At 35.8% G+C, this 26,782-nt stretch overlaps 2 protein-coding genes and 1 non-coding gene across 3 annotated transcripts; all 3 read right to left on the reverse strand.

The window, feature by feature from the left end:
* Positions 1 to 4,265: 4,265 nt before the first annotated feature.
* Positions 4,266 to 11,483, reverse strand: wdr73 (WD repeat domain 73). The gene is made up of 8 exons (XM_007572902.2): positions 11,291 to 11,483; positions 10,354 to 10,421; positions 9,920 to 10,005; positions 9,724 to 9,812; positions 8,695 to 8,762; positions 6,706 to 6,867; positions 6,284 to 6,631; positions 4,266 to 5,115 (listed from the first exon to the last, which is right to left on the reverse strand). Exons 1-8 carry the CDS (start codon positions 11,359 to 11,361, stop codon positions 4,880 to 4,882), a joined length of 1,128 nt encoding a protein of 375 aa, XP_007572964.1. The 5' UTR covers positions 11,362 to 11,483; the 3' UTR covers positions 4,266 to 4,879.
* A 4,767-nt stretch (positions 11,484 to 16,250) lies between these two features.
* cfap418 (cilia and flagella associated protein 418) lies at positions 16,251 to 25,239 on the reverse strand. Its single transcript, XM_007572903.2, has 6 exons — positions 25,016 to 25,239; positions 24,128 to 24,230; positions 23,495 to 23,559; positions 23,107 to 23,172; positions 22,796 to 22,891; positions 16,251 to 17,529 (listed from the first exon to the last, which is right to left on the reverse strand). The coding sequence occupies exons 1-6, from the start codon at positions 25,135 to 25,137 to the stop codon at positions 17,370 to 17,372; spliced, it is 612 nt and encodes a 203-aa protein (XP_007572965.1). The 5' UTR covers positions 25,138 to 25,239; the 3' UTR covers positions 16,251 to 17,369.
* A 641-nt stretch (positions 25,240 to 25,880) lies between these two features.
* trnas-aga (transfer RNA serine (anticodon AGA)) lies at positions 25,881 to 25,962 on the reverse strand. Its single transcript has one exon. It is a non-coding gene; the product is annotated as a tRNA-Ser (tRNA).
* Between the last annotated feature and the right edge of the window lie 820 nt (positions 25,963 to 26,782).

A 26,782-nucleotide genomic window follows, 5' to 3' on the forward strand; every position in this document is an offset into this window, starting at 1 on the left:
TCCGTGCTGATGTTTCTTTTGGGCAAACAAAAATTAAATTGAATCCCAATGGAGCCAATGGATGATCCTGTGCTTCATCATAAAAGCAGAACTCTGAGTCGATATAAAAAAGGAGCTGTGCAGCATGTGTGACCTTTTCAGGGTGTGGATAGACTGAAAATCAGCTCTAAAGCCCATTTCAGTTTAAAACATGCTCCGTTCAAACTGAATAAATGCTGCTTATAGATTATTTATAAGTACATATTGCATCTTTATTTTCCTGATAGCTTCATTATCTAACATAAAAAATAATCAAGTTTTCCTTCTCCAGTTTGGAAATAATTTAAAGACCATATATATTTTAAGTTCAGCTAGGGCTACTGGCTGCTTTTAAGTAAAATATAGCAACTTTTAATAAAGTGTTGGTTATTATGAGCTTTCTTTTTAACAAGCAGCTGAAAACTCGTCATCAACCTTTATGTTGTTCAAGGAGAATCACTGTAAAGCAGTAGAATTACTTTTTGCCTGTTCACAGTTAACAGGGACTGTATTATATTACAAGCAAAATAATCAATGAGTTACAACAAAACCAAGTAAAAATACATGCATTACATGACCTTTGTTTTTCTTTTACTCTGCTGCACCTTCTAGTCATTTACTATACATATATCAGCAAAACAGTGATTGATCTGGTTGCATTGCACTGATATTAAAGAACAGTTTGTCTGGATCTCTGTATGCTTGTTCTTAAATAACTCGGATCAGCAACCGGGATAAAAAATGTCCAATCAGGACATCCTTACTTAGTAAACTTAGTCGCTTTTTTTATTTCTCCCTAACTGTGACCAAACTGCTGTGGTTGGAGAAGTTTCTAACTGAAACACGAACAGATGGTTGAAATGTCATGTTATAAACATGGCTGGTTTGTGGAAAGCTTAGTATTGCAGCTTTAACATGGTGATCGACCAACAGGGACAGTTTTTCATGCAAAATGAAACGTGAAGAAATTTCATCTGACCTTCTGCACCAGCTCCTGATATATTATTATTGTTGAAATGTTATTTTTTACAATCAGAATAATGTCTCATTAAATCTGTCCTTTCAGCTGTTTGAATAAAAAATTTCCTCGTTTTGATCTATGGTGAGAAATGTTATGATAATTGGTTCATTAATTATTCAGTCTTTTCAGGCACTTTGTTTTGAGGTCACTCTACTCTTCACCTAGAACCAGCAATGGTCAATGACCCAGTCTTTTGTCAACATTTGTGACAGTAATGTTAACATTTTAATTAAAAGATTTTTTATTTTTTTTTGTAACTCAACACATGGTAAAAAAAATATTTTTTGTCCATTTAATCAAACTTTTTACTGTCATCTAAACCCAACCATTAAGCCATGTCTCATTACAATTTTTCTTTTCAAATAACCAAATATTATAGTTTGTTCATATGAAAAAAAAGTTTTAAGTAGCGCTTGCAATAGCTTTTCCAAATGAAAACAACTAATCTCCAGTTTTCATTTGAATAAAAACACACTGACACCATCTTGTAAATTGCTAAACTGATTTAGAAAATGTTGAAAAGTGATGCGATTTGCATAAATATAGTAAAAGGAAAAGCTGATTCTTTGTTTGTGTAAATTTGCGGTTGTCAGTCATTTTGGAAGCCGTAAGTGTCCTCCTGAATGAAGGCACATTTCCATTGAAACCTGTGTTCACAGGCAGACATCGTGGAGCTGCAGAGCGTCGATCTGGACGCCTCACAGTTCAGAGAACGAGCTGAGTCATTACCACCGTTTAGCGAAGATCTGTTTATAATAGCCGTCTCATCGCCGGGCCACGGGAGAGTTCAGTGGCGCGGCTCGCTGTTCCGTCAGTCAGTGTAATTATAGTCTCTGCTGTCCGCTCACTTCTCCCTTCAAAACACTGTAGCAAAGCTCCTACCAGAAATTATATGACTTTTTAGTTGTTTTCTGATGGTGGAAGGATTAACTTCCAATTTTTTTGATAAAAAGTTTTTGCGTTTTGCATGACGGGATTTTCTGGTCATATCAAATAGGCGTATTTTTCAAAACTGCAATGGAAACATTTTTTTGCACATCACACGAGTCATGTGATCAGCAGCCGGATGTTACTAACTTACTGAAAACGACAAAGAAAACAACAGGAAGTAAGATGGTGTCTTTTTTTTGGACAGTGTGCAGCTGGCTCCACCAGAAGTTTGAGCCTCACAGTTTATAAAATGTTGTGTCTCATTCCAAATCGTTAAATCCATAGTTCTTCTGCAAAGGAACAACTATGTCTACATCTGTCACTGCCATAATGACTTATTATGTGAACAAGCTTGTTTACATGTGATTTTTATTTCATTTCTTATTTAATGGAAACTCCGCAAGTGCGAAATTGTGTTTTTTCTACATTAGCAGAATATCGACAAAGTTTTGTGCACATTTGAAATGGAAACGCAGCGACTGAAACAATATTTTACATGAAAAACGAGTTTGTCTCTAACGGTGGTTTGTGTTACCAGGTCAGGTCCCAACATGATGTGAAGGAAAGGGCCAGGCAGGCTGTGATTTCCACTCATTCACGCCTCTAGCACTTGGTTTTAAAAATGAGTCATGCTTTTAGAGGCAAATCAGAGGTCAGTTTTAATGCTATCCAGACACAGTTAGCGCTGACTCTTCGTAGAGCGGTCTTCTTCCAGTGGGAAGGTCAGGTCAAATTGCTCAGCAGCTCAATTTGTCCTAGAGCAAGACATTGTACCTATAATTACTTAGAAATCAGTTCAAAAGGTTTGGTGGGGGAAAAAACCCAAACTGATTTAAGAAGAAGCTAAAGGTTAATAAAAGCTGTGATTTGACAAGTTTCTGTTTCTCATTCTTTCAGTATAAAATGTCATCAGTTTGTAGGACCAGAGGGAAGTGTTTTTGTGTTTTACGTGAATGAAATGTGCTCAACTCTGGTGGGCGGTAAAAGCCACCGAGGTGCAGGAGTTTGCTCCCAAGCGGAGCTGTTGTCATTATGTGGCGACATTAGAGCTGGAGGTGAGTCTGAAGACACACGAGGTGAGAAAAGGAGGCAGTAAAGTATGAAATTAAGTTCCCCCGGAGCTGTGGGCAGCAATGCGGTGGAAACGTACATTCGTCTTGTTGTAGCCTGTTAAAGTGTGAAGAGTCTGCGGATGTCCAGCTTGTTTTCCATTTCTCCTGGCTGTGACTGTGCGGTCGGTATTGTTTTTACTATACGAGTCTCTGTGGGAGTTTCTGTCAGCATAGAAAGTGTCTCAGAAGCAGCTTTGAAAAGTTTGGCATCTCTAAATCAGTGGTGGTGTCGACACAGAGGGAACTAAAAGCAGCCTTTCTTCTGAATCTATTTTTTCATTGATCTTTGCCATTAAATTTAAAGTATCTTCTTGAAATTTTAAATTAAAAGTCTTGTATTATAAAAAGTATAAAGAAATAGGTTGTAAACACTTAACTTTTAGTTTATTTTCACGATGTAATTATGTTATATTTACAGTGCAATGTTTTTGTTTCTTCTCCAATAGATGTAGAGGCAGAATTTCCCCTTTTCTCATCATCATCATCAATGTAGCTGAAATATTTGATTTCCACTGATGAGTCAAAATTCACACATTAACCTCTGTGAACTTGCAGATTTTACCCTGGGACTAAATTCCAGCCAACGGGTAAATATGGGAAATGTTGAGCTTTGCAGAAAGTATGAGAAGGCAAATGAAAATGCTAAGATAATATTCTGCATATTTAATCCCAACACTATTCAGTAAACCATGAAAAGAAAGATATATTTGAAAGAGACAGCCTTGAATGCATTCAATGAATGGACTAGTAATTAAAGTTATTAAAAGCAGGCTAATTTTACATGGAAGTCTTTTTTTTAATTATGCACTTACCTTTTATAAAATACAGTGCAGAATTTTTTATTTCAAAAATAAATATTGACATTAAATAATCATACATGTAGTGCATCTAATAATTAAAACTTTCAATCTATGAAGGCAGCTTCTATGGTTCAGTTTCTGTTATTAAAATGGAACATAAGAGCAGAAACTATGAAAAAATAGTAAACCAGGATAAACATCTTTATTCTTTTTCAGATTTTTTGTTACTTCTATATTTGCAGGTGTTCTGCTGCTCCTCAGTCTGCAGCGTCTGATCTGATCGACCTCACTATAACCTGCAGAGGTGATGATCTATCAGCCGCTGAGGACAGAAAACATGATCAGGAGGCACAAAACAAAGTTCAAATTCTTCTTCAAATTTGAATTCCTCATCCAACATTTATTCCAACATCAACTGAAAAGCAAAACTTGTATCTAAAAGCATACAGAACGATTTAAAAGAACATTCATGGAAAGTTTGGTGCAAGGAGAGTTTTGCCCAGATCTTGAGTGGTTATGCTGGTAAGTTTCTGTAAAAACAAAAATAAATGTAGGTGGAAGCCTCATTCATCAGGAATAAAATTACTTTTAATAGCATAAATTGACTTAATTTCGGAGATAAATGTGTTTTTAATGAGATTTAGGGTAGAAGATCTGGGAGAGTCTAAAATATGTACTGGAAAAATCAGAGCGCTTTCCAACCTCTATGGGTGGAAACATTTCATCCGGGAAATAAAAGCGGCAGGATAAACATATCCCATCATACCTCAGTCTGGATTTAAATGAGTTACCACGAACAGCTGTCATTTCAATCTATCTTTAATTTACAAAAGCAGTGCTGATCGCATTTTTCATTAATATGAACTCATCTCATCACACAGAGGAAATAGGTTGGACTGAAATCCACACAGTGTGTTCTGCTTCAAAAATGAACCCAGCGTTCATTCCTCATCCTGAATGACATTTCTTCAGATCAGGGATCTGTACTTCCTGGAAGCTCAGTTTGTTTGTGGATCCACCCAGTCCCAAACGTGGACGGACCCGTCTGAAGCCGCAGACAGCAGCGTCCTCGGCCGCTCGGGATGCCAGACATGGGTGGTGATGAAGACGGGGGCGGAGCCATCGCCGTGCTGCGAGGAAACCGAATGACCGGCGTGCTGGAACAGCGGCGAGGCGTCCTGCGGCTCCGCCCTCCATCCGGCGGAGTCGTAAATCTGAACGAGTCCACTGAGACCTGGAGAGGAGAGAGAGAACCTGAGATCAGACCCAATCTGGTTCTGCTCCAATGACATGTTCTGGAGGCTCAGTGTAATTTAAATGATGAGGGGCACTCAAACAGATTCTATTAAACTTTTTTGTGATTGTGTGGCAAAGGGTTGCATTGTGATTTTTTTCCCCTCAGTTTTATTTTTGCCATGACAGTCTTGCAAAATGTTAAAGTTGCTGCACATAAAATTCCTAAAAGAGGTATTGACATAGTTAATATTTAAAGTGCAAATAACATTTTCAAGCGCCTTCTTGAAATAACACCGTTATTAAAGACAAAATCATGAGTTGTTAAAAATGTAAAAGAATAATTCCATACTGGTCATTCAGGTTAACATGGACTGATTTCATAGAACATATCAAAATGGTTTTTGCTTGCATGCAGGTTCACCTTTCAAAAGACGTTGTGAAACAGGAAGTTAAACTAAAGGGAGGCGATTGGTCAAAAATCCGCTTAGTTGGAGTGACGAATCAGACAAGAAGGTAGTCCAGGAAACATTACGCTGATTGGTCAGTCTTGCGGAAAAGTTGCGATAACTGTAGAAAATTTGCAAATGATTGCATTAACAATTTGATTGCAACTCCCTGGAGGGACTGAGAAGTTAAAGGAATCAGATTCAAAGAGGCTCCAAAACCAGTAAAATGTCACATTGAGCTGAAAAACCAAAACTCATCCGTCCTGATAAAAGAAAAAATTGGTTGATGATGATGATGATGCATAATTATTTAACTTTCTCTCTCCTATATTAAATTTAGCTTTTTATGTCACAGTGACATTAGACATGCTACTAGATTAAACAGTCACCTGCATCTGAAGGTTTTTCAACCAATTTCAGTGAATAAAGGATCCATCTTAGGTTATTGAAACTGCTTTTCAAGGGGAAGAAATGCATTAAAGTAACAAAGGTAAAAAAAAAATGCTTACTCTACATTAGATTATAATAAAAATGTTTAGTCTTAGTATTTTCTCTCTCAGGAAGCTGGGAAACGTAAAAGCTAAAGCTAGCATCTGATCAGAGAATACATGAAAAATGAAATATTTTGGCCAAAATTAGCAGAAATTTACTGTATTTTTACTCAGAACTTTCTGATTCAGCTGGTAAATAATAGTTGTTACAGTGTGTGCATTAACCAACCTGACACTGAGAAGCAGCCGTCCAATGCTGGAGCCCACGCCACTGTGACATCCTCCGGTTTCCTTGGCAACGTCTGGACATCCAGCTGAGCCCGACACAGGGCTCCTCCCAGATTCCTGAGGTCTGAAACGACGGCCTGACCAGAGGAGGAGAGCCTGATGACCCTACACTGCGGCGCTGCAGAGGCGTCTGTCCACCATAGGGCGCATTCCCCGGGTGGAGGTGAAGCCTGAGGAGGAGCGGACGTCCGAGTGTCTGCGAGGTAAACGGTGCCGTCACAGCAGCTGGCGAGGAACGCCGTCTCACTCACAAACTTTAAGGAGCTCAGAGGTTCTGTCGAGTCGACCTCTGTTGGAAGATAAGAGCATCAAACCCTGAAACTGACATGACCTTCAGCTGCAGGTGGAGGTTCAGTGGTGTACCGAGTCTATAGAGAGTCTGCCCTGTGCTGAGCTGGGTCAGCTGGACGCTGCTGCTCTGAGCTCCATGAAGGACTTGAGGCGGTGAGGAGAGTCGCGCTGCGATCCTGCTGCCGGCCTGAGAAACGCTCGTCCCCGGGAGACTTCCTGTTTTCCTGATCACATCTGGCACAGGAAGTCAGCAGACAGTGGTGTCAGATTATTATTATTATTATCATAAATAATATTCTACATATAACTGGATAGGAATTGGACCTGCTTGTCCTGATTCTACTTATATTATATTGATTGTTTTAAGGTGTTTTCACACCATATAGTCCAGTAGACTCGATTGGATTGGGAACCGAAAAGTTTCAGCTGCTGTTCTCTTTCACACTGCACACCAATCAAACCCTCTCAGCAACTCGTTCACCTCCTCGACTGTGGGGGCGCTGCACCAAGAACTACTGAAGGGAATGACACAAAAACATCTGAAGAAGACACTGAAAGCAAAAATGTAATCAAAGATGGAGTGGCCTCAGATTTTAGTAGGTGCAGGATTCCTCGTCTTTGGCAAAACACATGTCCTTGTCCTTGTTTTGGTTGTATTTACCCAGAATGCTGTCAATCAGATGTTAAATTATTTAGAAGTCATAAATTTGGGCCTTGCACTCACTGTTAGTGTAACTTGCTAATTAGCTAATTGCTAATTGGATCCACAAGGCACTAAAAGAATGAAACATTGTTCCATCTCAGTATGTTTATTATTTTACTGTTGCTAAATACTGAAACATTCTTTCTACTGTCCTAGAAGCTTTTATCCCCTGTTTCCTGACAAATATTGTATTGTATTAGGGTATATACTTATGAAAATAATCATTTATTTCATCAATATTAATATTAGTTCTTATAATCTTCTAAAGTAATCATTTGATTCAAATTTGGATAATCAAAATTCATGCACACAATTTACTTTTTCAACATACCAACATTTTGTATTGCTTCTTATTTTCATTCCTTTGTTGCCTTGTGTATCTAAAGAACCTGAAACTCAAAATTAGAAACAAAGTTTAGAATGTTGGTTACAGGTTTTCTTTTGTGATATATCCATTGTAGAAGGCAATAGTCAACCTAAATTTAAATTGCTCAAGGATAAGATTATTTACTGAGTTTATTCAAGCACTTTCACTCCCATGAACCACATGTAGTTCACACGTTGACCACTAGGTTTGTATTAAAGCATTTCTGATAACAAAAGAGACAGATGAATCAACCAACATTTGTAGGATTCAAACTTCTTTTTGGCTGTATTCTCAGTGAAAGGTATGATGCTAATTCAAATCACTAGTCCATAAGGGCTTAAAGAAACTGATGAAGTTTTATTCTGAAGAAAGTTGTGCTTAAAATAAAATATTAGTGTTTGCAGGACTATTGGCATAATTATAGAAGTCATAAACATGACTTCTATAATTAGTCATGTTTCATAAACATGACTTCTATAATTATAGATGCAAAATTAGGAGCATCTTAAAGGAAGAAATGTGGACCTTTGTGTCAATTAGAGATCTTCTCTTCTAACCCTCTTCATAAAAAAACAAGGACACTTTGTGCGCATAAGAGTATTTAAAGTGTTGAATATTTTCATCTTTTCACAGCAACAAGAGAAAAAGCTTTAATTCTGAATGCATGAAATGTTTTATGAATATTTTCCAATATGAAACTCACCATCAATGTCATGCTTTCAGGGCTGTAAATGACGTAGGTAACATTTTCTATTAAAATTCTGTATTTCCCATGATTGGAATAAAATCTATAATCCTGCTGGGGTTTATTCACAAAGGTTTAATTTTTTTAACGTAAAGCAGCGCTATCTTAACTGATGATCTGTAATAGTTTGAAGAATTACACTGCTTTATGTGGTGACATCTTGGCACTGAAACTACTAATAGTCAAGTTAGATTATTTTTAAGTCATGTTGTGTCAATGAAGAGTTTTACGTAAACTAAAACTCACCAGTGTCGTCAGCACCGAGGTCCCACAGCTGCAGGTCAGAGGTCAACCCGTCGTTGGTCACCGCACATCTGACAAAACGACAGTCTTCTAAATCATGAGATCATGATCTATTAAAAAACTAGATGGCAAAGAGGTTACCTTAAAATAAATCAGTTAACCACATGATCAGTTAAAACGAGCTGGTTGATTTCTCGTGGCTCTCTCTCTTTCTACCACAGACTGTTTGGCTAAAGTCTTCAGTCTGGTGCTTTCGTCTCAAGTAGTTCCCTTTTTGAAAGACAATTCTGTTTAAAGAAACTGCATTATTGTTTTGTTCATTTATTTTTGATATTTAAAATGTCTTCTAGATCCAATTTTAAATGTTCATTAGAAATTAAAGTTTATTAATCTTTGCAAGGGCAAGCTTACGATGTTATTATATTACATGAAAATGGCCCAAAAGAACAGTTTTATCATTTTTCACAATAATTTCTGGGACAATTATCATCCAGAAAAATGTATTATCATGACAGGAATACTGAGGAACTAGATTTGGGGTTTTCATCATAGATTACTAGACCTGGTATCAATCTGAGGGTGAAGAATCCATCCAAATTTCACTTTTTGAACTGAATTACTGAAATAAACTTTTGACTGATATTCTAATTTATAGAAATGTGTCTAAATGTATAAAAAAAGTAAGCTAAAAACACTTTAAATATAAAAAGAAGGTTGTAGAAGTGTATTTATCCCACCTTTGGAATATTTGTTATTTTATATTGTGCATTAAGCTGCTTAAATAAGAATTAATGGCTTATCCTATTGTTTGACAGAAAGCCTTTGTACTCAGTTTAAATCTCTGCTTCTGTTTTAATTAGATTTCTACTTAATTATGACTTTCTTCCATAGAATTAATCAATTTACATTTGCCTCAAAGAAAATTCCCAGAAGCTTTGAAACCGTCACACATCACAGAGCTAAAACATCAGCAGGAAGAAGAGAAAAGTTACAGCTCAGCATTTTAAAGGTGATGAAAGAGTCAGAACCGACCTGGTTCCTGGAATGTGTGTGAGGCAGCAAACTGGGCCTTCTGAGAAACCGCCATGGACAACTTTGAAGTCCCTCTCTGCACAGAGACTCTGAACACATCAGACCAAGCAAACGTTTATCGATATCTGGAAAACTGCTTATAAAAATCAAACAAAGACCATTCATGCATGTTATTTAGTTATTTTTATTTTTTTACCTTTTTTTCATCGGCTAAAAGTTTCAGCGGCAAGCAGAGCTCCAAGATTTCATTTTTACCCGAGCTGTATCCAGCAACACAAACGGCTTAAAACAAGAGAAACTGTGATTTACAGAAATATTCACACCCTTTGGACCATTTAAAAAAAAAAAAAAAACATTTTATCACTTCAGTCATAAACTGGATGTTTTTTGGGGGGAATTTTTTATAGACCAACAAAAATTGTGAAGTGAAAGAAAGCAGATCACTTCTCTGGAACATTTTTTACAAATACAAATCTGAAAAGTGACATGCATATCGTTTTCATTTCACCTCGCAGTATTTGTATGTTATGTTTCATGACCAGGATTTCATACAAAGAGAACTTCTTCCATGGTCTGTCTCTTTTTATGTTCAGAAGTGAATATTTTTGCCACATTATATAATCCACTCACTCTTTCCAGACGTCCACTCGATGATTTGAGTGGGATGTTCCAGCTGGTACACATGAAGATCCTTATATCTACAGGAACCAGAACAGACTAGAATAGACCAAGAAACCCAGCAGGACATTACTTCACATGACGAGACTACAGGTTGGTTCTGGTCTGCTGTTTTCTGTGCACAAATGTGTGCGCCTTATAAATATATTTTGAAGTGATTCTACTCCAGAGTACCTTTCATTTGATCGTTGTGTGCTATTTTTAATAGAGATGGGCATTTATCACATCAGTTTTCATTTACTGTGAAACATTTCTAAGAGTTATTTTTATTGTTGTTTTCACAAATTTCAACTAAGTATGTAAAAATATATATATTACCGTAATATCAGAAATTTTATTTACTCCACCGTAAATAAATAAATAAATAAATAAATAAATATCAGTAGATTTAAAATGTATGATTAAATGTAGTTTCTATGTGCAGTTTAGTTATAAACACTTTAAGTGGTGTTCTGAAGAAGCCCATTTCAAATGGGAAGGTTTTTCAAGAACAATATTTGTTTTTGTTGAACTATGATTGTCGCGCATTCACCATTTCATTTTATTTTAGATTATTTCCGGGTGTATTAAGACACAAATGAAAGCTTATTAATGTATTACGTGATTGTATAAGTGGAAGAAACAGTTATTTGGTTATAATTATGGGAGGTGAAGCAGCTTAAGTTAAAATTGTAGACTCATCGATGCGCGTTGGTTTAAGACAAAGAAGCCGAATTTTAAATATATGTCTAATTGATACCTAGAGCAAGTTGTTAACATTTTTAAACCAACTGAACTTACAAGTGTGTAAATTTTAAATGTTTTGGGGGATTTAGAAGAAGACATTCCATCACTGGCAGCTAACACAGACAAAAACCGACCGTTTGATAAAGAATGAACGTTTTCTCACGATTTCAAAGACTCAATGAACCAGTCATCTAAAATATCATCAATCTCCACAGCTTCTGTCTCTCCCATCATCTCTCTTTAAAGGCGCTTCATTTTTGCTTCTCCACCAGTTTCCGCTCAGCTTCCGTAACTTTTTATCCAGTGGCTGCAGAGCAGCACCGCCACCTGCTGGTGTGGAGTTCTTACTGCTATAGCGTATGTTTGGAGCCACAAAGGTTTTAAAATAATAATGATAAAAAAAATCATCATCAAATGTTTACATACAGGGAAAGAATAAATTTGCTTGAGTGAGACATTCAATTTTTCAAAAAATGTTATCATAGCAAATTTGCAACGTAATACTTTTATTTAATATAAAAATTTCATTCTTTGGGAAATTCTATGTATATATTAAATAATATCACCTGATGGCAAAAATTGCTATTAGGTAGCATTATTTTTTATTACCTTTAAATAAACACAAACAGCTTATTTCTTGAGCATTCCTGGGGAAAGTTATTAGTGGATGGTTAATAGGTTTAAGGTAATGTCACTCTTAAGTTTATTATGAGGTATACATCTTGTTTCAAAAACAAAACATTTCTCCATTCAAATATGGGATCAGAAACAACAGCATTTATTTCAAAACAAATATAAACTGAGCTGTATCAGCTAATACCCGGTTAGCGATTTTCAAATCAAGCCCCAATAATTATAACTAATTCTAATACCTATATCTGGCTGTAATTTCTATGCTGGATGAATTTGTTGCTGACTTGATTTAATACCTCCACACATGTCTCTAATGTTTCATTTGGAGCCTGGCTTGTTTGTTTCGCTGATCCAAATTACAGCACCGCCTATTGAAAGTGTAAAGGACAATTCCTTAGAGAAAGCAAGAACATCTATATAAAGCTGTTTCAATTTTACAGTATTTTTTTTTTCTAAAAGAGAAACAATACCTTCTGACTTTAACATCTCTAATATGGTCAAAAATCAGAGAAAATTCTAATTCAAATTCAAAAATACATTAGAAAACCTAATTTGTCATTTACAGTATCAGTTGGAACAGTGGCAGTTCTTCCATCATAAATGGAAACTGAAGGGAGCCCTTTTTTTGCTGCCCACCAAACAATTCATGTGATGGAAATTAGATAAAAGTAAATACTTTTTTACAGAACTGAATAAATGTTCTGCTGCTTTTAGAGACTAAAAGAGAAGCAGCAAAAAAAAAAACTTCAAAAAGCTAACTTCACATTTTTGAGGTTATATTTTCTATTATTAAAGAACAAACATGAGGACATGGAGATTCTACTTGGTGCATAAGGCACAATTAGCTGATGCTTAATTTCTGTTTAGTGAGTTTAATGAGAAAAGAGCAATCACAGATTCTATAAATGGCATTAAAGACCATTAATTAGTCAGTGTGATTCAGATAAGCTCAGGAAGAAACTATAGAAATGAAAAGCTCCTGCAGCTGCAGACATGGAGAGATAAGCTTTAGTTTTCTACAATAAGACTGGAAAAAAATCAATAAAAAGCTCATTATTCAGCCTCTATATTTGATTTGAGGCTGGTATATTTTAACTTAAAGCTGTTTAGTAAAAAAATGAGTTCAGCTTTGGCTGAGTTTCTGTCATTTGTTTTAATTTTTAAGGGATTTTCAAGGAATGTAAATATAGGGATTAAAAACTTTTATGAATGGTTAATGTGAATTTGCAGTAAACTGTGCTTTTAATAAAATCAAGAAACTAAGGATTCAAGCATTTACTTACCTTAGATAACAGGATTATTAGATAAGATTTCAGCTATTCTCCTTTCAGTGCAGAAATTTCAGATTTGATTACATAATAATTCACCTGTTGACAGGGGGAAAAAAAGCTTTTATGATGCTTTTGGCAACAATGCTACCCATGATTTCACTGCAGTGCTTGTTGGCCCTGAGTTTTCTCCTGGACAGACTGGTGACAGCTTCCTGCCCACGCCATGCAGCGCTCCATCACTGCAGCTGTTGTTTTCCTTCCTCTCCTGCTCCTCTTCAGCAGCCTCATCACTCTGCTCTTCCTGCTGTCTGACAGGCAAGAGTCTGAGTCACTTTCGGTAAGTCAGAAACAAAGAATCCAATTTACTCAACTGGATTATGATAAAAATCCTCCATGAATGCATGCAGGTGCATCTAAAAAAAGTTAAATATTTTAATGATTATGGTTTAGAGGTGAAAACAACCTGAAATTCAATGTCTCAAAAGACCAGGATATAAAATAAGACCAATAAAAATTACATTTTAAACAGAAATATTAGTCTTCTGAAATGTATGCTCATTTTTTTTCTTTCTTGGTTGTGGCTCCTTTTGCATGAATTTCTGTATGAGTGCGTTATAACATGGAGAAGATCAGCCTGTGGTTCTGCTGAGGTTCAGAAAGCCCAGGAGTTTTTCTCTTCTTCCTCCTGACAACACCCCACAGAGTCTTTGTGGGGTCAAAGGTCAGGACAGTTCACCAGCCAATCAACCACATTTAGAGGCTCAGGAAACATTTTTAGATGTTTTGAGTGAATTATTTGATAAAGGTGTAACACCATCTTTTTTCAAAAGTAATGTGAATGCTGAATTTTGAGTTTTCATAACCTGCAAGCATTAATCATCAAATTTACATGAAATAAGTGTTGAAATATTTAACGTGTATATAACAAGTGAGTTTCACTTTCCAAAGCTTTATCAGACAGCCTTGGGTGAGATGGGTTGGTCACTGAAAAAAGTATTTTATTTGCTTTTTATTTGAACGAACATGGACTGTGATACTGTAGAAATAATTTATTTGACTACATGTGTCTCTTGGAAGCAGCATCCTGCTGGATATGAAGCGAAACGGGAATAAGCAAGCTCAGTAAATGCAACCTATGACCTTTCTGACTGGATAAGAGTGAATTTAAATTAGATCAGACTAGTCGTCCCAGCAGAGACCCGGTCACGACTGTGTTGAAATATTTCAGCATATTCAGAGAAGCAGTCACACACTAGTTGACATAGGAAACTAGTCTTAACTTCTAGCTTCTTTTTTGAGAAAACTAATTTAACACAACATCCTGCGTCAAATCAGCTGCTGCTGCTGGGTTTTTAACATCACTGAGATCTGACAGACTCCTTTCCGCTGCTGTAGTCGCAGCAGGAAAGCTTTTATCCTCCTGAGTTAGGAGAATTGTTCAACTGTCCATGAGATGAGCCAGTTAACAGCATAAATAAAAAACTTACCCCATAACCCAAAAAGAAAAAGAATCTTTAATCAGAATCATTGTTTTCATCATTTTTTTATGTTTTATATTTATTCATGAAGATTTTATATTTTTCTCTCAAAGCTATTCTACTGTTATTTGTTGTGGCTTTAGGCTGAAACAGTGTTTACTTAACCCGCTGCTGATGCCTGGGCATCTTTCTTTGGAGATTTACTCTGAAATGACTCCCCCAAAATGAATTCAATGTATCTCAGGAACTGCAAGGTGTATTTGAATGGTTCTGGTATCAAAATAAAAGTAACACTCCAGAGAATACTTGGAAGAGCTAAAAATCAACACTTCTATTACTGAGTGACAGCAATAAATATGGCACAGTCAAAACTGAGAAAAAAGTATATTTTGTGATGTGGATTTCTCTTCGAGTATGCAGCTGCAATCGAGAAAATCTAGCAGTCCAAAATTGACTAAAAAATGTTGGATCCATTAAAAAAAACTACATAACCCATATTTACTCCAAAATAGAGATATTTGTTAAATACAAATCAAGGAATGGACTTTGTCCTTCATCCTGGTTTGAACAATCTTCATATTTTTTACAAATAATCTGTGTTCTGAATCTAAAGTTCAGACAGCTTCCCTCAGCATCACTTTGCCTGTTAATAAAACGTGACGAATCGGCCTGTGCAAGTGTGCAACCTCGGCCAGGCTGATGAATACTAATGCTGGGAAATAGGTCATCTAATGAAATGATGCACATCAACAAGCTGATGGAGTGAGCATTCACTCACAACAGGTGGGAGGCAAGTGATGTGGCTTTTCTGTTTGTTTGTCCTCCTTGTTGACACATCACTTAGGAAAAATAATTAACCAGCTGGAAGGCACAAAGTTTGTCAGAAAACACTTAGCAATAAAAATAGATTTTGGTCTCCTTTTATTGACAAATGTTTGGATGTGATGGAGTTCTGATGTGAACAAGTAGAGATTAGCTCTAAATTATTTATGATCTGTTTATTAAAGCAACCAACAAGTACGTCTGTCCTGACACTTCCTCTGCAGAGTGACAGAAACATAAACTCAATGTTCCTCATGTTCAGCATTGCTCAAGTTCAACCTCTTTTAATTCTACGGTTTTGTTTCAGTCTAATGGAAGCTGAGCTTAGCAGCATATCTCATTTTTTGATCCATAATATTAAAAGTTTTTCAGTTTCGGGTGGTGTGAAAATATTTTTTTTCAGCTTGTATAAATCCCTTGGTTCTCATTTGAGTTTATCTCAAGCTGGATTACGTTTGTTTTACAGAGTCTAGAATGCTTTCCACCGTCTGCTTTGCAAACGCAATATCTCCATTCCTAAGAGCCAATATTTATCGTCAAAATGTAATCACACTAAAGTGTGATTTGACTTTAAATTATGGAATAAAATTTTATTAGGCTGTTCTCAGTTTTATCTGATGTGATGACATAAAAAACATGAACTTTTATTAAATGACTTTAATCATTAACAGGATGGTTAACTCTTTCTCTGGGTGCAGTACTCTTTCTAAATTATGATTAAATATTGATTGATAAAAACCTCAGGTCACTGATGAAATATGCTGGCAACACTAACATCAGTAATGATGTTGTATGTGAAAATTAATACATTCATATTTAATTATCAAGCATTACTACAATTAATAAATGATTGCTTAAAGGATGGAAACTAGAGAAGTTGCTTAAAAGCAGAAATAAACAAAAACACTATTCAATTTTTTAAAAAGTTTTTACTCTGATTTAATAATTCATCTGCATGTCGACTTACTTGAAGATTGTTTGGTCTGAACCTCCTTTTTATTGTTTCCATGGTTGCACATTTAATATTCCAGCTCCCTCTCACTACAGAGATAACACTGTTTTTAATTTTGGGACAGAAACTGCACTGAGCATGCTCAGTACAGTAATAAGTAAGTGACAGAATAATGAAGCATTTAACAGTTCAGGAGAAACAAAGGCTGACCGAAACCAGAAAGAAAAGATTAAATGTTGGTCACAATCAATTTTGTTTGAGATGAAGTCAACTCACAATGCGATTCCAATGATGAAACGGGAGGACAGAAGAGAAAATGTATATTCTGGGATGTAGAAAAAGAGAACACAAAATGAACACAAACTGAATTACAATAAAGATTTATCTCATATTTATCTCATGAGTTCAAACACTGAAAAATATTCCACATCTCAACAGATTTTCTACATCAATTACTTCAGATATTTTTTTTTCTCTAAGTCTTTTCTATTACATTAGCCTAAAATATTTAAAAATATTAAGATACTTAATATGACGTTTCTCATTTAGCTGTTTGACAAATATAAATCTTAAGACTACAACAATTTTCATTTGCTTTTAAAATGTTCCAAAGGAGCTTCTCAGATTTTATAAACCCTGTTCAGGTCGGATATTGATATTGGCCCAAATTTTCACATCGGTGCATCCCTGTTATACATTTAGTGTCAAGGAACTGTGAGTGAACCTTAAATAAAAGATAAAAACATTCTACAGAGGACAATATTGGGACCACTGAGGAGTCCAACAAAGAGTTCTTAGATGTTTTAAAACATATTTTTAGATCTCCTCAGGTGGCTGTTTGATTGTTTCAGTTAACTGAGTTTAACAAAACTGACTCCAAGTTTCATTTATGCTGCCGGTTTTATCAGTTTGGATTTACTCCAGCATCCAAAACACATTCCCTTATCTGTTTTCACATCCAACTCATCATTACTCAGACTAATCAGTTTCAGTTCCATCATCAGGTTTTATAGATGTGTCTGAGAAACCATCAGCTCCCATTTGTGGTCCATGCTGTGTGAGCAGCATGTTTCCCTGCTGTGAGCATCAGTCCAGATGTTTGCCACAGACCCATCTGAGCTGAGGCTGGTTTCTGAGGTCCGTCGTCTCTGAGCTGGAGAACCAGTTGCACTGACAGGCGTAAGCCCGCAAACCCTTCCTCTTCTTCAGCTTGGCTTGGAGCTTATGGCGGTCCGGCACGTTGTTCCTGCAGCAGACACAGAAAATGGCAGCAGTTTAATCACTCAACATGTAGGCTGCTCATTTTAGCAAATAGTATTTTCTCATTGAACACACAATAATAGTTATGCAGTCATCAAGTTTTGTTTTTTTGTTTTTTTTACCTATTCAACACAGCCAACAAGAAAATTAACATTCTGACATGCAGCAAATATCACCAGGCTGGGAATTGAACCTGCGACCACCACCACGAGGACCAAGGCCTCAATACATGGGTTGTGCTTTGCCCCTGCGCCACCACAGCACCAAAATTAGAACTTTTTAAAATCAATATTAAAAAATTAACTAATAAGTTCCCATAGCTTTCTGAAAAATTACTTGTAAGTTAGTTTTATATTATTTCAAGTGTACTGAGATATTTGCACTAGAAAATAGATAAAAAAATTAAAAAAAAACTAGTTGGAAAGATTTTGTGTTTTTGCAGTGAATGAGCATTTATGATTAAAATCAGTCCAGATTATGTTTAACAATAGATTAAAACATGAAAAACAGCTTTTATAATGTCTGAGCTTCTTTTGGTTTCATCACATTTCAGCTCCGTGTTTTAGTCTCAAAAAGTATCTGTTTAAAATGGTAAAAGAGGAAGAAGTGCATTAAAACCTTAATGAAACCAGACCTGTGTGTGAAAATTATTTTCACCACCACCTGCCTGGACTGTTAATGAAAGGCAGTTAAGGTCCATTAATTCCCGCTGTTAAAGGCTCATTTCTGGACCCACCGCCAGCAGCCGCAACACCAATAAGACGCTTGATGTTTTAGCTGAAGCTCCTGAACGCTATCTGCACAGTTTCACAGTTTCTGTTGCCACATTACCAGCTGATTGGATAATTGCTTAGCAAAGTGCTGAAAACAGGCCGTAGCTTGTTTTAACCAAAACATTTTAATCGTGACTAAATTTGTTTTATCCAATATAAACTCCTTTGGATTTAAAGATCAGCAGTGTAATAATATTAGAAGATATAAAGAACAGAGTGACGTTAAACCTCAGTCCAGCTGTTTTCATCAGGAGATCACAGCTGTAAATCTGCTCTTCAGCAACTTTTTCCATCAACATGAGATTAAAGAAAGCAGCTGTTCCAGTTAGAGATCTCCCATAGAGCACCTGAGATGGATTTAAAAAGCTCACATCTGCATATTTAAAATGAAATGGGAATGAATATAGAGTAAATTTATGTTAGTGTAATAAGAAAGTGTGATTTTTTTTATTTTTTATTAAAAAGCTAAATCCCATCAGATTTTACTTCTTCCTGTCTCTGCTTTACAGCCAGTTGAGGATAATTTGCCTGAACAAAACCACTTAGATAAAATACACATTTACAACTTAATTTAATCCAATTAAATCCCAATAGATATGATCTCTGTTTTCTCTTTGTTAATGAAAGATTAAAACCACTTCATCTTGGTTAATAAAAATATTCACCTGTTGACAAGACAACAAACATTAAGCTGTGAAGCTTTTCTCTCTAAATGCTGTTTTGAATGTTTTCATTTCTCTGAAAGAAAGAGAAACACTTCACACCACATCACTTCCTATTTTTGTAAAAGTCAAAAAGGGTTTTTAAAACAGCTTTCTTTATTTGTCTAAAAGCTGGTAATTGTGACAGTAATTAGTAATCCAGATAACTGATTTATTCTCTGTGTACATGTGTTATTACACGTCCCTCCACTTGTTTAAACAGCCAAGTTTTCAAGAGAGCATAATTAAGAAGTTTTTACAACATATAAATACATGTATACATTTCTTAGAATCTCCATCTGCAAATTTCACCTTACTTTACAGTCTCTATTTTATTTTATTATTATTGCCAACTCATGATGATTTCTCCACAAGGAGGCAAATAAAGGGGGTTTCTATTCAATTACAAAAACTGACATCATCAGTCATAAAGAAACCTGTGAGATGTGAGGAAGAACGTGTGTTTAGATGTTGATATGAAGCTGAAGAGGTAAACAGAGCTTCTTCGTGTCCTGTCTGGTTTATTTGTTTCGCGGTTGGAGCTGCGGCTGCAGCTTTCTGTCTGGGTGATTCCACTGACATTACAACTAGAAGGCCAAACTCATCCTCCTGAGTGCTCCTGAGTGTCTCAGAGTGTTTTGAACTTACAGTAGCACAAAAAGAAAATCACACAGTGCTATACAGAAAAAAGGTTAGCGATAAATGTCAAGGTGTCAAATGATGTGTGTGACTTGGGTAGATGAGAGAGCAGTGGATTTGGCTTTTCTTTCTGAACTACAACAGGCTGACAACAAAAAGTAACTAACAACTTCATCCAAATTTTACCAATGTCTTTTCTTTATTATAGTTTTCCCCCTACAAAATAAAGAGAATGTTCCCATTTGAATTAAACCTATTTTGTTCAGATGTTTGAAATGATCACCGTTTGGCGCATCTCAAACTGTGATTCAAAGAGCAACACTAACTGGGGTTGCCAGACAATAACTTGATTGTAATTCAGACCATCACAAGATGCAATCAAATCAACATTTTAAAATGAGTTTTGTTCCATAAAAGGAACAAAAAAACATCCGTATGGGTTTGTTGAGGGAGCTGAAGAACTAAAGCACAGGAGGTGGCAGTTCATTTCAGCTGTTTTAGCTGTCAGATGTCTCCAAGGACCATTTCTGTGTCTGACTCCCAGAAAACAGCCGTCTGCTGAGGAGACACTTCAACTCCTTTAATCTTTTTCAAAACAACATGCCTGTAAGAATAACATGTCAAGAACAATAACTAATTTTAACATACAATATTTGTCATACATATTCACCCATTCATAAGATGGATCTACATATGAACAGACGGATGGATGGATGGACCATCCATCATTCGATCAACAGATCTGGATGGATGGATGGATCTTTAATTTAATGAGTTAAATTTTTTGGTATCTTTTGGGATTAATAAAGTATTTTTAACTGAACTGAATTTTATATAAAAACTAAAAACTCAAATATTTTGGTCAAGTTACTGTTGAATTAAGGCCATTAGTTCCATAAAATAATCAGGCAGCTTCAACATTGTCGAACAGTAAATAATGTGTTGTAAAACAGTTCATGAATTCTCCACAATGCATCTAAAATGATTGCTGTTATGAACAGCAGAGGTTCAGTGTTAGAGATGACTGGAGCTTCTTCCTGTCTAGTATCAACTCATTTTACCCTTTGTGCTCAGAGCAGAAAAACAACAGGGAGAGCGGGGATTCGATGATTCATTCATGTTATTTTTGACCAGATGAGGGGAGTCAGCCGAACATAGCAGCACTGAAAATGAGACAGCAGCCAAACGTGCAGACAGGTGTAATAGATCCATCATGTCTCTTTGTGTCAGGACTGCTTCACCCTGTTAGTTTCAGAGTCTTCGTGTCCGGGCTTTAAAACCCGATGTGCTGCGTTCACTCTTCAAAAAACACTAAAAAGCCTCACATTTCCATCACTTGTTGCTGCCGTTGGATGAAAAAACAGGCTATATTTCTCAGCTTAGTGAAGCCAGAAGAAATAAAACCTTCAACATTAAACATTATTAGATTCACCAGAAGCTTCAATATTTCTAACCTGATCAGAGGACTTAAATTAAAAACTCCACTAAATCTCTGGGGAAAATATCCAGATCTGTTTTGACAAGCAGGAAGCAAACGTCTCACCTAGAGGAGGACAAAGAATAAACTCTGCACTCAGAATTTAATCAACCTCTGGAAGCACCTAGACACACCTCTGTCATCCGACCATGGCGGCCTGTCAAACACAGTTACTGTAACAAATGACAGTGTCACATTAAATCAGTTCTTATCTCTCTGGGTGACGCACATCTACAAACAATGTGACCATCACCTTGGGGTCAACTGCACCAGAAGAGGGGAGTGATGCTGGCCTCAATGTGCGGTCACGTTTTAATCTGCTGCTGATTTTACACTGAGAACGTAATTCATTTACAGAGAGCTAATCAATCATATCACCTAATTGGGTGATAAAACTGTGGCTGGACACTGAATAGCAATGATTTTATAAGGAAGATCAAACTGCAATCACTGAATCAGGAATTAGACAATATAAAGAAGTAAGAAAAAGACCTTTTGTAGGAAATTATCGTCACACTAGCTGCATTTCCAATTACCTTAAGACTGCACAGTTTGTCACCCTTTGTAACACTAAACCTGATTTCAAACCACTTTCCAAACTTAATTCAAAAATTGTATGAAATAATAAAACATAATTATTAAATAATGCAACTAAATACCTTATTTTATTATCTACTTTTACTACTAAAATAAAATATGAACAAAAGTTAATCTAAATATAAAAAAGGTAATAAAATGACAAATTTTTCACAAATCAGACATCTAAACCAAATTAGATCCTGGTATTATTCAGTCAGTTCCTGGTTGTTTTACGTAATGCAACAAAAGCCCAAAACTGGCAATAATGTAATATTTTTGTCTCAATTCATAAATCACTGGGAAAAGAACCTAAGGAATGACTTCATTAGTTTCCAGGGTAGATTGCATGGTTGTGGTTTTAAAAGGAAGCCGCTGTGAGCTGGTTTGAAATAACATGAAGTCTGCTTGTTTATATTCTGGTCACACTGATGTCCAGATTACAGAACTGTTCCCATCAGGAGGAAAGAGCAGCAGCTCTCATGGCCTGATGTGGATGTGGGCAGCTTAATGACGCTCTCACATTTATTAATTTATTTTTTTACAAAGATGCTCGCCTCTTAAAAACAGCTTTTAAACCTCTTATCTTCGATGCTTTGCTTTAAAGGACTTTAAAGGAAGGAAACAATATCCACACGGGTAAATACTGCCACCTTTTGGTCAAAAACTAAAATGTCACCCAAAACAGCAGTTTACTTTTCACTTAGGAACTTTCTGGAAACAAGTTTTTAACTGGGGTTTTATAATCTAAAATTAATTTTAAATTTACTACAGAGGATTCTTTTAGGAATTGGGGTATTATAAATCTGAGATAAGCCACCAATAATGTTTGTAATGCATGTTTGTTTTTAAACTGTAAGAGTTTTTATTTATTTATTTATTTTTATTGTTATGTTGTGTTTTAATGTACAGCACTTTGTATCAGCTGTGGTTGTTTTAAAGTGCTTTATAAATAAAGTTGGTATGGTATGGTATGGAAATAACAAAATGTACCATTCAAGGTGAATAGCATACTAATGTCTAAAATGTTAGGAGTATATCCATTAAATGTGTAAAAAAAGCATTTGAATAAGCCTTCAGACTCACCTGAGGAACAGGTAGTCACATGATGGGTCCCATTCAGAATCGTCAAACATCAAAACCCGGAAGTCACAGGAGTTGCACCTCAGCTGGTCACATGACCTATTCATGCATATATATCGCCACCAGTCATGGATTTTTTAATAAACTTCTATGAAACACATTTTATTTATCAGTGAATTATAGTTGAAAAGTGCAAATTCTGCACAATCAGAATGAACTGGGATAAGAAATCAAGGACACTGAGGTTCTGTGTTTTGATAAATCCAAAGCAGATGAGACTCAGACGCTGTTGCAATAAATTTATGTTTTCACACCTTTTGGAAGTGGCTGTTCCAACACCGTTTGTGACTGAGCTCCCACCGATGAAAACAGGACAGCACCTGGAAGCGGAACGGAGAGCGCAGAACGTCTCAAAGTGACACACAAATACACCGCAGGGAAAATTTAAGTCGCCACGGCAACAAGAATAAAAGTTTTTATTGGTAGAAAATGAGAGATAAGATTAAAATCTACGGCTCAGAGATGTCCAGTGCTCACGTTCAGTCAGGTTCAACATTAAAATATTTTTTTCCCAGTTAACTTAATTTTTTTTTCATAAAAACATCAATACAGAAAAAAAAAATGTTCAAAGTAGCATCTTTATTTTTTCTTCTTTTGTAAACATTTCTTTTTTTTTTCTTTTATTCAAGCTACAATACTCACTTTCTTCCAGCAGACTGTGATGAGAGTTTCTTCTCTGCTTGTTCTCTTTTAGAAAACTGTTCACCCTGAAAAAGAACAGTAAGAAAGAGATTAAAAACAATTCCTCAAGGCACACCGTCCTACATGTTTTAGAGGTTTCCCTGCTTTAATGTGCCCAATTCAACTGATTGCAGTTCAGCAAATGCCTGTTAATCAGTCATCGATTGAAATCAGCTGGACTGAAGCAAGGAAATACCAAAACATGCTGGGCAGTGAGCCTTGAGGACCAGGGATGGGAAATACTGGTTTAGTTTATCTTGCGTCTAAATAGTTTTTAAATCAAACTTTCACAGGAAGTCACATTTTGATAAAAGCTGCATGAAAAGCCAAAGAAGAAACATGCCATGTGAAAACACTTTGTGCAATTAAGAATTTTAAGAAATTAGTAACAATTCTTGGAATAGTTTTACATGCTCAATGCAAAGAAAAAATATGCTGCAAAATATATTTTTTTTTCTAAGAAACCATTAAAAAAGCACAAACAATAAAATAAACTTAGGTGTGGCATTTATGGAGACACTGTCTTTTATTTTTATAATTTAAAATGATTCTCTAAGCACCTCTGTCACAAATATTTTACAGACATAAGCCCACCTTTGACTGAGGAGAACTGTCGTAATCATCCTCCAGTAATTCCTCCAGAAGGGCATCAATGTCCTCAGAAACGCTGCTTTTATGTGGCTCACATTTTGCAGCACTAAGTCACAAAAACAAAATGTTACTGTATGCACTACTGAATACCATCTGCATGATTTATGAATAGTGGTTTTCCAGAAATAGAGGAGTTTTAACAAATTTTGAGCTAGTTAGCAAACATCCCAATACTTTTTGCTGACTTCAATGATTTAGACATTTTTAACTCTTAAGTTGTTAATGAATGACAAGAGAAACTTATAAAAGTTTGGCACTTGTTGAAATCATTTTTAGAATAATTTATTTGTGATAGTTTTTGCACTGTTATTTATAGACAAAAATGGAAAAGCTTGATATGAATGTAAATTTCTAAGTGGAGGACACAATGTCAGAAAGAGAATGTTCACTAATTATTGGAGAAACATATCATCAAAATCAATAGAATGAATGCATTTATGTTATTAAATTTAATTTTCAATGTAATTACACTTAATTTAAATGCTCCTATATTCAGATTTATGCTGACAAGTACATCAAAACATATGACTATAATAAAAGGTTCAATATTTGTTGTCCCTCATTTCAGAAAGTAAGGATTCATCACAAATAGAGTGCAATATTTCAAGCCATTTCTTTATTTCTTGCGGTTAAGGATTTCAGATCTCAACTTGCAGTTAAAATTTCTATTGTTGCATACATTCAAAAGGACCCATTCACCTCAAAAACCGCAGAAACATAATTTATCTGGACTAAGGTCAAACTGACACACAAGTTGGTCAATTATTGGGAGTTTAAGTGATGTTTATTTGCTACCAACGAACATGTGCTAGCAAAAGTAGCTTTGTTTACCTCCATTTTTCCTGTTTATTTTCGTCTTTGCTACGTCTTACACCGGAAGACGCTGCAGAAGCTTTGCTACAGAACTTTTTTTCCACTTCATCCAGCAGCTCATCCAGGTCATCGTCATCCATGATGAGGTATTCGTCTTGGCCCTGTTAGTTTCGGGGCCTGATCAGCGCTCACAGGCCAGCTTCCATTACCGATCTCAGCGTTCGCCGTTGCCAGGTAACAAAGCGGAACTCGACCAAAGTCTAAAATAAATGCTCTTCAAAATAAAAGCAGAAATCGAATTACACTAAATACTACCGAGTACCATTGGAGCTTTTAAGATAGTCACCTTGACAAAACAACACATTGTTACTATGATTAAACATCATAACTGTCCCAAGGTAAAATTAAGAGACAACATGCTTCCAGCTGCACAGCATCCAAAACCAGAGGGTCAACCAGAGGGAATAATTGTCCAACATGAAACATGCTAATGCCTCAACCTAACCAAAGAAATTTGGAATAAAAGACTAAAAACAGAACAAATCAGAACTAACATGACAGTGCTACTTCAAAATATTGCCAAAATTAAAGATAATTAAGAAATGTTAGACATTTCTTTGCAAATTTCTTTGAGTAATTGAATTTATATAGTTCCAACAGTAAAAAAGCAGCTTTTTAAAAAATTATGCCAAAGGCGCATTACTTATTTTTGTAATCTGTGGCAGATTTTATTTTGAAAATCAAACAGGAAGTACTGTTACAGATTGATTAGTTGAAAATTCATTTAAACTAAGGTGCTAATACCATAGAACAGTAAAACGGGCAATCAAGATAACCGTGAAAGGAAAGAAGCATTTTCTGTTGTGGGAAAAAGAGAAAACGTCGTTGTCGGCAGGATTCGAACCTGCGCGGGGAGACCCCAATGGATTTCTAGTCCATCGCCTTAACCACTCGGCCACGACAACTGAATGGCATATATTCCGTATAAATTCATTTTTATACATAAATCTCTTTTTCTGTATTCGATTATCTTTCTTTAATCTGTGTTAGGTTTGTTATTATCACGATTTTATTTATTACTTCAGAAAAGATGAATACATTCCATTAGATCAGTCCTCCTCAAACTGTGGTCTGCAGGTTTCAACTCAAACCTCAAACCCAAGTAGATGGGTCTTCATGTTCATGGCTTTGGCGTGGCCATTGTTGAGAAAATTAATTTAAAATAAGCTAGTTTTAAAACTTAACATGTCTTGATTCAAATGGCCTAATTGTGGTTTTGAAATTAGTAACATATTCTGGCTTTTTGACCTTTATTTTACCTGTAGTTACAGCAGATGGTTTGCTAGGATCGTTTGAACTGCCTTTTGTCTGTGTGGGAAAACAATACAGTAGAAGTTCTAGCTTTTCACACTCATCTGTGAAAAGCCGTAAACCGCTCTCGCCTATTGTCGCTGACGAGATTTAGGGCGGCCATCTTGGAGCGGTACTCCACTCCACTCAGCCTTATGTGTTTAGCAGGAACAATGACGTATCAGCGGATTTAATCGATCATAACACACTTTTTTGTTACTGTAAACCATATTCAAACATCTATCAAAACAACATTTATAAACAATTGTATTTTTTAAGTATGTTTTTAATACATAGTTCATCATATTTAAATATGCTTAGTGGCTATAAGAATAGAATAGGAATGGAATATTCTGATATTTATGTATGAAGAGCATATTACAAAGCACACACCCGTTCATAATTTATTTAATAAATTATTTAGTAATATCAATA

Source organism: Poecilia formosa, unplaced genomic scaffold (genome assembly GCF_000485575.1).
Source record: "Poecilia formosa unplaced genomic scaffold, Poecilia_formosa-5.1.2 Scaffold310, whole genome shotgun sequence".
Taxonomy (NCBI): Eukaryota; Metazoa; Chordata; class Actinopteri; order Cyprinodontiformes; family Poeciliidae; genus Poecilia; species Poecilia formosa.